An 11,145-nucleotide genomic window follows, 5' to 3' on the forward strand; every position below is an offset into this window, starting at 1 on the left:
ATGACCACCGTGGCCAGCACGCCGTCCCTGACCGGGCCGGTCTCCTCCGCCGCCTGGACGCCACCCGCACCCGCCCCCGCCGTGCTCACCTCGGAGGAGATAACAGCGGCGCTCCGGGACCTGACTCAGGCGGTCCAGGGCATCTGCACCTTCCTCGCGGGCCACTATGGGCTGCCGCCGCCCGCCCCCCGTCACCACCATCACGGGGCCGCAGCAACTCCCGTGGCAGCCGCCACCACCGGCGACTTCCGTCGCATCCATCATGCCGCTGCCGCAGCAGCCGCCGCCACCGGCGATCTCAGGGCCGGGCCTTCCGTTGACGGCGCCCGGGGTGCCCATCCACCAGGTCTGTTTCCCCCCGTCGCCATCTCCGCTACCGGCCTGGCTCGCCGGGTCCATCGAGTCGGTCTATACGATGGCCTCAAGACAGCCGCACGTGATGTCACCGCCGGCGCCGCCCCCGACCATGCAGTTCGGCGGGTCCTCAGGTGCCGCGGGTCCCTACGATGGTGTGGACAGGCCCCTTTTCCATGGCGGTACTCTGCAGCCCGCACACTCGGCGCCGTCGCCCTCGCTGTTCCGCGCGGATGACACATACCCGCCCGTCGTCCACGCCCAGCCACCGCCGAGATTCTCCAAGCCGGAGTTCGCGACCTACGACGGCACCGTCGACCCCATGAATTGGCTCGACCAATGCGACCAATTTTTTAGGGGGCAGCGCACGCTCGCGTCCGGCCGCACCTGGATCGCCTCCTATCATCTACGCGGCACCGCCCAGATGTGGTCTTACGCCCTCGAGCAGGACGAGGGCGGCATGCCGCCATGGGAGCGTTTCCACGATCTGTGCCTCTTGCGCTTCGGTCCCCGCCCTCCTATACGCGGGAGCCGTCTGGCGAAGCTTGGGCGCCTTCCGTTCCTCACCACAGTGCAAGACTTCGCCGACCGCTTCCAGGCACTGGCGTGCCACGCCCCCGGCGTTTCGGCTCGTCAGCGAGCTGAGCTCTTCGTCGGCGGCCTACCGGACCACATCCGCGTGGACGTGGAGATGCGCGGGCCACAAGATCTCCAGACGGCCATGTACTACGCCCGCGCGTTCGAGCGCCGCGTTGTGGCCATGCAGCAGGCACCACCGCCCCAGGCCGCTGGGCTGCCGCCCTAGCCGGAAGTTCCCGCGCAGGGTCGGCTTGCTCAGGCTTCCGTGGCCAAGCAACTCAAGCGTCACCGCCAAGGGTTGTGCTTCAACTGCGACGAGCCCTACGTGCCCGGCCACGTCTGCCCGCGACTCTTCTACCTAGAGACTGCTGACTACATTGAGGAGGACGCCGCCGCCGGGCTCGGCGACCTGCCCGCCCCAGCTGACGCGGAGGTGTTTGGCGCCCGTTAATCACCCCGAGTAGTTCTGCAAGCGTTTCCCCGCCTTCCAGCTCGAGGACGAGCTGTTTGTGCAGGCGGGGAGAGATGTTATGACCGGCATATACTACAGCCCAGGCAGTTAGGGGCCTGGCCCAGTTATCTTATCGTTATTAGGGGCTTAGCCCAGTTATCGTATTTGAAGATTATATAAAATCATGTAAAGACTCGTTTCAAGTTAAGCAGAAGCAATCATATTTGCTCGGCTTCCTGAAGGGAGCCGGGAGACCTAACCCTAGCCGCCGCCTCCTGCGCCCTCTCTCTCTCGCGAGCGCGCACGCAACGACGGCGCCCTAGCGCCGGCGACCACGCCTTCCTCCATGCCATCCCTCCTTCCACCCCTACAACCTGAGACCACGCCCTGGTAGGGATCCGGTTCCTACCACCCACTATCAATGCCAGTCGTGCCAACTGCCAAAACTCATCTAAGCTAGCATACAATGTTTTCGAGTAAACCAAATTACACCTTGCTAGATTGGCATGTGGGGAAGAGTGTATCTATTTATTGTGAAGGTTGTTCGACCCACATGTGAACTTACCACCAACTCTAATCTTTATAAGTAGGAAAGAAATGAAGCAGACAAAAGGAAAGCAACAAATAAAATATTAATAAATCATACCATAAAAATTAAATGGTTTGTAAATTTGATTAAACTTGGCATCTACTGTAATATCTTTCATGCATTGGGTAATATATGTTCAGAATAGACTTCTAAAAGCTATAACAAACTGGAAAACTGTCCTCTAAAGCTCTCGACTACTCACCATACACAGCCTTCCCGGTTTAGACATCTATCTTCTGGATAAACTGGATAAGTGGATATGTATACATATATTCCACGACCAAACTGTTACTCCATAGTTTTCGGGTAACATATTATTTTAGCTGAAGGAGATTCCGTACCAGATTTCTGTGATAGTGTTTCTTTGTATTGTGCAATAATTCCAAACCCAACTAAATTCAAAATTTACTGAATTGAGTTGTCTAGAACTTCTTGTGTTTTCATCATGGATTTACAGTGTCCCATACTGATTGATAAACTCAATATTTTCTACCATTTACCCAAAAATAAATTAAATTGCAAGAATGTTACGATGTTTGATTTTCATATTTTCCTTTCAGCTTATGTGGTTAATCAGTTATGCTTAGTGCATTACAGTACTTTCTGGTACTACTGTAACAGCATAAGCATGTAAAGGAAACTGTTAGGTATAATTCCATAAAAAGTGGAATTACAGAAGTTGACTTTAGAGAGTTGTGTTGTGGATGTTTTGAGTCATTTCTTAAGCTGATCATTTCTGTAACTGAGTAATAAGTGGAAGCTCCCAACTCTCAAAGTCATTTCTTAAATTTCCTGAAATCAATTTAGCACAGAATTTATTGGAAGTCAAAAGTAATATATATTCTAAAACTGAAAATGGACATGCGAAAGGTATACAAGGCTCAGCAAAATTTATAAGCAACAAAGAAAAATGGTTGAAACAGAAGTCATGTAAGTCAAAATACGTACATATTGCAACGTAGAGAGCAATGCTCGTAGATTTCCTTCCTTTCCATTTGACCATCTCTTGACTTCAGGATCAAGGAATTCAGCCAATCTCTGTATCAAAGATATATGAACACCAGATTGCAGAAGAAAAGACTATTAAGAAACAGTGCAATATGTTTGCCTTCCTGGTGAGTGATAACTTATTGTCTTACGTGTTTTTCTGTTTGCTCCCTCTGAGCCAGCATGTCCCGCATATTCTTTTCGGCTAGAGCTTTTTCCTGAAAATTGGTGATGATGAAACTACCAATAGATGTCAAGACTAACAAGTGAAGGAGAAAACAAAACATCTGAGTATACCGCTCGTTCAGCTGTCCGTTGGTGCCTCTCCGATCTTGCTTTGTGTCTTAGCGCTGATTCAAACTCAGTTGCTGTAAATAAATGCCAAAACATTCAAATAAGGCAAAGAACATAAAGTTCCCACAAATCATCATCACATAACATACTGTAAAAAATATTACAGGAAAAGGTTACGATGACATGACAAAAATTGTCCCCCCTTATACAGGGAAAAAGGTTAGAAACACTTCTGGATATCAGCAGTACCTTGATTACAAGAATCTGTGCTTCTTCCATGGTCGTTAGAAGCTGTCTTCTGAAATTGTGTGTCCTATTTATTATCCAGCATCAAGACCAAGGATGAGAAATTACTTAGGGCATCATTAGTAGCTGCTTAGAGTAAATAAAAAAATAGTTTGGTAGCTGTGCCAAAAAGTCTTTTGTAACAACATCAGTTACCTGATTAGTAGCCTTAAAACTATCTTTGAATGGGACCCTGGCCTTTTCTATTCGCTCCTTAGCATCTGCAGCAGCCTTTGCCTTTTCAATTGCCCTCTCTCGAGCTTCTGCAGTTGCTCTCTCAACTGCTGCACGTTCCACTTTTATTCTAGCTTCTCTAGAAGCCTTCTCTGCAACTGCCTCATCACTTGCCTTCTCTTTAACTCGTGCTTCTGCAGACGCTCTTTGTCGTGAAGAGGTAATCCTTTCTAATGCTATTCTTTCAGCCTTTGTACGAGCCTCAGCGAATGCCCTCTCATGAGCTTCTCTGGTAGCCCTCTGAACAGCAAGCCTATCTTTTGCCCGCTCCCTCTCCCTCTCCTTCTCTTCTTCTAGTTCTCTAATTGGTTTCTCCTTACTTTGTTCTTTTTCCATTTTGTATTCCCTTTCTTTATCTTTATCTGGTCTTAGGGAGACATCCTTTTCAATTTCAATTTCTGCCTTTCTTATATCATCTCTCCCTTCAATTCTCTGGGCATCAGAGGTCTCTTTTCTTGATTTCTGAACAAACTTTGATGCACTACCCTCTCCAAAAGATTGCTGATCCTTCAAATTTACACTCGATATTTTGTCTTTGCCATCTCCTTCACTTTTGCCGCCTGTCTTTTTCCCTTGTAACGCTGTGTCTCTTATTGTCGAATATTCACTATCTGCTTTTATGCAGTTCTCTTCAAGATTTACAAGGAAAGATATGCTTTCTTCAGACGTCAGAGCAGAAATAGATTCAGCATTTTGAGGCAAGTGATGCATGCTAGCGCATGCTTCTGAGAATGAAGCATGCATATCTTTAGAACATGTGGTATAATTATTGTAATCATCGGTGCTAACTTCAGCTCCAGAATGAAGTACATTACCCACCCTATTATTCTTTGCAATTATTTCTGCATATACATCATTTAGTCCTCTGGTGGCACCAGTTTCCGTGGATGTCTGGCCTTCCGCCGTATCATGGTTTAACGTTTTTTCCACCAGTGTCGTCTCACTGTTCCCTAACAAGGTATTCTTTGCTTCTTTTCCGTTACCATGGGATACAAAATCCTCAACTGTATCCATATTGTTTGCCAACTCTTGAGGTTCCAATAATGACTCCTGAGATTCTGGGAGTTGATCTGAGTGTTTGGCAGAAGTAGCACATGTTCTAACATTGTTTTCCATCAAGTCACTGTCTGCCACAAATACATTCAGCACCTCTGCTTCGTCATTTTCATCAGCATCGGTATCAGAAGTAACACTAGTTTCCTTTTCAGGAGATCCCGCATCCCAGTATACATCTTCATCTTGGGAATCTTCATGCAGGCTTTCTTTCTCCTCAATTACAAATCTCTCCATTTCTTTATAGATGAGCGTTTCTGAAGGTAGTTCAGTTATTTTTTCTTGTTCACTTTGCAGGCATGCTTCATCAACAAAACTGAACATCTTGTCTTCCTCATAAGTTTTAGCCTCCCTGTGAACTGTATTTGACAGCTTTGGGGACCACTGGTCTTCGTAATATTCTGCAGGCTCTTCTAATGTGGCTACTTTCGCTTGAATCGTCTCAATTTCATCAATGATAGGAACTTCCGGATGTTCATCTGATATTTGATTCCTTGCGGAAGTGCAAAGTGTCTCATCAGCACATGGAATCTCAAGTCCCTCTTTATTGTTGTTTTCTTTGTCATATTTTCCTACTGGTGGAGTTTCTTCAGTACTAGCATCAGAACAATTTTGGTTACCATTGGCATGACCTACCGGTATACAAACCTTCAAAGACAAACTGGATGTATCTGGAACAACATGCAGCTTTGGAGGTATGCCATTCATACATGAAGCCTCAAATATCCCATCATCATCATGACCTTTTGGAGAATTGCTTTGCCCTACATGTTCTTTGATATGAGAATCGTTTGTTTCTTGGTATACCACCCTTTCCTCCCATAGTGAACCTTCAGGAGCTGTAGGAGCCTCATGTTCAACCACTAGAGCAGCTATATCATCTGCTATAAGATTTACATGTAACGTTCCCAGCTCTGTTATTTCATTACAACCCAACAATTTCCCATCTCTTTCCAAATCACCTGCATTAACCCCTTCTTTTACTTTCTCAGAATGGCCATGCTTAGTGAAGGGATTTGTTGTCGGACCATTATCACCTTCACATGCAGCTGTGCTAGTTGCAGATTTCCGATGATGGCTAACCAGATCGTAGAATTCAGCATCTGATGCCCACTTGCCTAGTTGATCAACTTTACTGTCACTTTGTATTATCTGCTGAGGCTTCCCTGGAGATAGAACCCCTTTTCCGTCTTGATAACAGTCAGCTATCTTAACTGCACTACTGCCTCTGTGTTTATCCAGGAAACTTAGATTCTCATAGTTTTCCTCTTCTGCTAACTTTCTTGAGGTCAGCTTCTCTTCAAATATATTCACCTCTTCAGGACTCTTATCTTCCTTGATTTCTGTCGATTTTGTGCCTCTATGATGACCTGGCCTCTTCCGAAGTTTAAAACTGTCCCCTTTTCTCTCCATCAGTTCTTTTGCAGCTTTTAACCTCGCTTCAGCAAAATCCATTGCTTCCTTTATAGCATCAGCAGCAGCAGAGTTAGGATTGACCTCAGAATCTCTGTCAGATTTACTTTCCTTGTTATTAAGAAAATTAGATGGTAGGATTGATGGTGGCTGTACTTTGATGGGCGGTGTTTGAATATGGGTGTTGGACACCCTTAAGAATGGATAGTCGGGGGAAGGCACTTCCTCACTTGATGCTGAATGAGTGCTAGATCTCTTGTGGTCCTTTTCATCTTCATAGAGATTTTCAGAATTGAGAAGACAAGTTGAGATATTTTGCTTCACATCCGTTGCTTCCTTTATAGCATCAGCAGCAGCAGAGTTAGGATTGACCTCAGAATCTCTGTTAGATTTATTTTCCTTCTTATTAAGAAAATTAGATGGTAGGATTGATGGTGGTTGTACATTGATGGGCGGTGTTTGAATGTGGGTGTTGGACATCCTTAAGAATGGATAGTCTGGGGAAGGTACTTCCTCACTTGATGCTGAATGAGTGCTAGATCTCTTGTGGTCCTTTTCATCTTCATGGAGATTTTCAGAATTGAGAAGACAGGTTGAGATATGTTGCTTCTCATCCGTTACAGCATCACCATTTACAGGGAGTTGTGGTGGGCTAGTCTCCTTATTTTCATCATTAGCAGTTGCACCATTGCTCTCCTCACTTGATGCTGAATGAATGCTAGAGCTCCTGTGATCCTTTTTATCTTCATAATGATTTTCATAAATGGGAAGGCATGGAGAAATATGCTGCTTCTCATCAGCTACAGAATCACCGCTTGCAGGGAGTGGTGGTGGGCTCATCTCCTTATCTTCACCATTAGCAAGTGCACCATTGTCCATTACTGGAACATGATTCGTTGCTGAATCATTTGACAAATTGCAAGAGTCAACCACGTAACTTATTGAAGGCTCCACCATGCAAGTAGTCATTTCAACTAGATCATCTAGCCTTCCCCTGGTTGCCTTATTATATGACATGTTGAACTGTTGTTCACCATCTGGAGGAAAGGAGATTGGAGAAAACTGTTCCTCATCAAACTGTTGGTCATAGACCACATTTGGATAGTGTTGATAGAGTAGAGATGGCTCAGAATCCATTTCAGCAGATTCTTTTCTGATTGATGATCTGTAGAATTGAAAATAATGAAGAATGAGTCAGAAACAAAGCGTGTGCATTCGCTTTTTCCAATAGTAATGGAAACAAGCTTCTGTCAAACAAATGTAAAGAAGATGATGACAACACAACATTCGCAAAGCAAGTTGTCAGGTATGCCACATGCATAACACGTGCTGCTTAAATGAAAACAAAGGATTTAACTTCTGCACTCGACCTCGGTAACAGTTGAAGGATTGATCTTACAGCAAAAATGGTTAATAATGAACAGGCTCAAATCCACAAGTAATGGTTTCACATTGATTTTGAAGCCCTGTCAAGATCAGATTTCAGGAAATAAAATCCTACTTATTTGTTTTCTTGCGGGGGAAAATCCTGCTTGTTTAAATCAAAACTCAAAAGATGACACAGATGATGTGATATCTGGGCCCGGGCAGCAATTCAACACTAACAGTGTGCTTCCATTAAATCTACGTGCTTCCATGGACCACATGGAGCTGATTGTTGGCTGTAGGCTCTATGCATGAGTAGCAGCCGATGGAGTTCATCCACACACGTGGGCAATCATGAACTAACAAATGTAAGAAAGAATTTGCACTGTGGGTCAAATTACAAGATCTATATATGGAAAGCAAGTATGATTGGCCTGGTCCAAGCATTACTAATTTACACAAAAAGGGGGTATGAAAAGGCCAGGGGATGTGGGATTTCCGATAGAAGCCGAATAATCAAGCCGCTTGCCAACAACAACAACAACAACAACAAAGCCGTTAATCCCAAACAAGTTGGGGTAGGCTAGAGGTGAAACCCATAAGATCTCGCGACCAATTCATGGTTCTGGCACATGGATAGCAAGCTTCCACGCACCCCTGTCCAAGGCTAGTTCTTTGGTGATACTCCAATCCTTCAGATCTCTCTTTACGAACTCCTCCCATGTCAAATTCGGTCTACCCCGACCTCTCTTGACGTTATCCACACGCTTTAGCCGGCCGCTATGCACTGGAGCTTCTGGAGGCCTGCGCTAAATATGCCCAAACCATCTCAGACGATGTTGGACAAGCTTCTCTTCAATGCCATTAGTGAAAATTGCTCCTACTCAGTAATAACTACTTTTGCTTTAAGATCTGTAAACACTTTAAGGTGGACTGCCCAAGCAAATTCTAACCAACTTAATCTCACATTAAAGGCCAACTTGGCATATTTGTTTTGTCCTATAGAAGAAACAGAATAAAGTTTGACATTTATTCTAAAAAAGGAATAAAGTTTGATATTCCTTCATGGCTTTAAGAGAGAGGTTACCAATTAGTTCATATGTGAAGAGAATTAGAAATGGCCAAGCAAAAGCACCTTTAAGAGTCACCACTCGCCAAAATGCTAAAGGCACCCTATTAGTCTATGAATCAGCTTGGTGGCAGTTGGTTACCTTCAGCAAGTTAAAGTGGATATTCATGGCATGGGAGTTAAGAGACAAGCATTTGTATTTTGGAAGATCCAACAAATTCCCAAGTGGCAAACCTTCATAAGTTGACTAGTACCACAAATATGTGAGGCCCTTGCTCAAAATAGACAAAGGAAGTCAGTCACATTTTACCACGGAACTACTGCTAAATTAGGCGGTGAATCGCAAATAAAATGCAGGAGCAGTAAGGGGAGAATTTGGTGGAAAAAGGGGTGAATACACTACATGAATAGATCTGATAGATAAATGTTTCCTTAGGAATCATGTGCTATTTCCAATCTGATAATATCTTTCCGTGAAATTGTAGTCTCCATATAGTAACTTTTAATTCATAAGTGACCATCACTGAGACGAACGTCTCACAGAAAATTCCTAGCAACAAGTACACGTACCACGCATGTGACTGATTATACTAGAAATAAGCCCTGAACAGCAGCATCTGAAATAAGATCTGAAGGTGGAGTTATGGTTTGTGCGTAACCACCCAAATTCTTCTAGTTCAAACCAACTGGAAAGGTGAGGAGAAAAGGCACCACTTGGCCCAAAAGGAATCACCTTTCTGCAAAAGAAGTGCACCCAAAACAAACAGAGGTACATATAGCGTAGCTAAACTATCCAATCGCATAGTTCCACAGTATGCATGGAGCTTAAATGGTGACAAAAGTTAGCATCTCTACCCAGCAGAGGCATTATAGTACACGTAGCTCGCAAATGACATGCCACCACACTCACCGAAAGACAAGCAGAAATTGAATAAAATCTTATAAAGGAAAAATAAAGCTACAAAGTGGTCGTGTATAGGTATAGCAACATTTGTCCTAAAAAAGCGGTGGCATTGACGCGTCATATATCGCGTAGGAAACATTCTGGGATACACGAGGAATGGCTTTATGGTGTCCAGTGTCCACCCCACGGCTCGTCGCCTCTAAACCACGATCAAACAGGGCCTAAAAATGGCGTGGAAGGCCAGCATTCTTATCCCCAAAACACAGGGCACGCAACAGTAGCACAGCGAGGGTCATAGAGAAGAAGAAACGCAAAATTCCAAGAATGAGCACAGAATCCATACCTCGAGCTCCCGCTCCATGACTCGATCTCGTCCGGCATTCCCTCCGGCTCCGCGAACATGTCCTCGTACGGCGCCGCGTACTCCCCGAAGCCGGCCCGCGTGAAGATCTCACCGTACCTCCCCGCGCCGCCGTCGCTCCCCGCTGACGCCGGGGGCAGGTCGAGGTACGGGATGGAGCAGGAGGCCGCGACGCCGCCGAACACGTCCGCGTAGTCCGCTGGAGCCCCTGCGAGAGGGGGCGCGAACCGCGGGCCCCCGCCGAACACGTCCCCGTACGTGGCCGAGTCCGACGCCTTCCTCCGGTGCCTCCGCGCCCGGTGCCGCGGTGGCGGTGCGGTGGCGAGGTCCTCCATGCGGGCCTCGCGGCGAATTGGGGAATGGGGGGAGAGGGGAGCAGGCACCAGCAGTCCAGCAGGCAGCAGGCAGCAGCCTCGCGTCGCACTGATTCAAATAGCTTTGCTACGCTACGAGTAGAATTTGGGTTCGAGTACGGGGGGAGGAGCGGAGCTTGGGGCCTGGGGCGATTTGGGAAGTGGGCGCGGGGGGACGAGTGGTAGGTCGAGCCGGCGCCTGTAGAGCTCTTTTGTTTTCTTTTTTGTTTCTTTTTTGATTGATGATTGGTGACATGGTTGTGCCGGTAGAGAATCCGCGTATATTTTGGGTCGACACATGGTGGAGCCCGGATGTCCAGTCACCAGCGTCCTCGCCGTCGGCCCAGGGAAGGCCAGGTTGTCTTGAACAATTTACTGGAGAGGCGACTTGACTTCTGTCCGGCAGCGGCCCCAGCACACCTACTTCTACTGCAACTCACATACTGTAAAAAGAAAACTACTACTACTGTATGGCAACAGCTTTTCGTTTCGGCTCCCAGACTACAATTTCACTGCTCAGAATAGATCAAGAACAAATGGGTAAAACTTCAGCTCACTTGTGTGTTTAATGGCATCTTGTAATCAATCAAATATACTAACATCACTTTTCTCGGCCATGGTTGTTGTCATCACCTCCCTCTTCCTTTCTCCGCAACATCCAGCAGCTACAAAGAACATGCCAAGAGGTTCATTGTAATACCACAAATGGAACGGAGTTTCATATCTAGCATGAACATTGCTGGAAATTTTGTATATCCTTGCGGATCTTACTAGTTGTTGCCACTCTAGCAAAGCACTCATGCTGGTAATAAATTAGACTTTCAAAAAGCTTTTCACTCACTTTCCAAGGCCTC

At 46.0% G+C, this 11,145-nt stretch overlaps 1 protein-coding gene across 1 annotated transcript in view; it reads right to left on the reverse strand.

Annotated features, from left to right (window-relative positions):
• The window catches only part of LOC119268457, a 13,788-nt gene extending 3,324 nt beyond the window's left edge, over positions 1–10,464 (reverse strand). The window contains exons 1-6 of the mRNA XM_037550107.1: positions 9,921–10,464; positions 3,696–7,404; positions 3,504–3,567; positions 3,258–3,328; positions 3,113–3,178; positions 2,922–3,011 (exon numbers count right to left, since the gene is read on the reverse strand). Of these exons, the coding sequence (XP_037406004.1) occupies positions 2,922–3,011; positions 3,113–3,178; positions 3,258–3,328; positions 3,504–3,567; positions 3,696–7,404; positions 9,921–10,273 (4,353 nt within the window). The 5' untranslated portion in view covers positions 10,274–10,464. The remainder of the gene's footprint in view (positions 1–2,921; positions 3,012–3,112; positions 3,179–3,257; positions 3,329–3,503; positions 3,568–3,695; positions 7,405–9,920) is intronic.
• Between the last annotated feature and the right edge of the window lie 681 nt (positions 10,465–11,145).

The sequence above is a fragment of the Triticum dicoccoides genome, chromosome 3A, assembly GCF_002162155.2.
Source record: "Triticum dicoccoides isolate Atlit2015 ecotype Zavitan chromosome 3A, WEW_v2.0, whole genome shotgun sequence".
NCBI lineage: Eukaryota > Viridiplantae > Streptophyta > Magnoliopsida > Poales > Poaceae > Triticum > Triticum dicoccoides.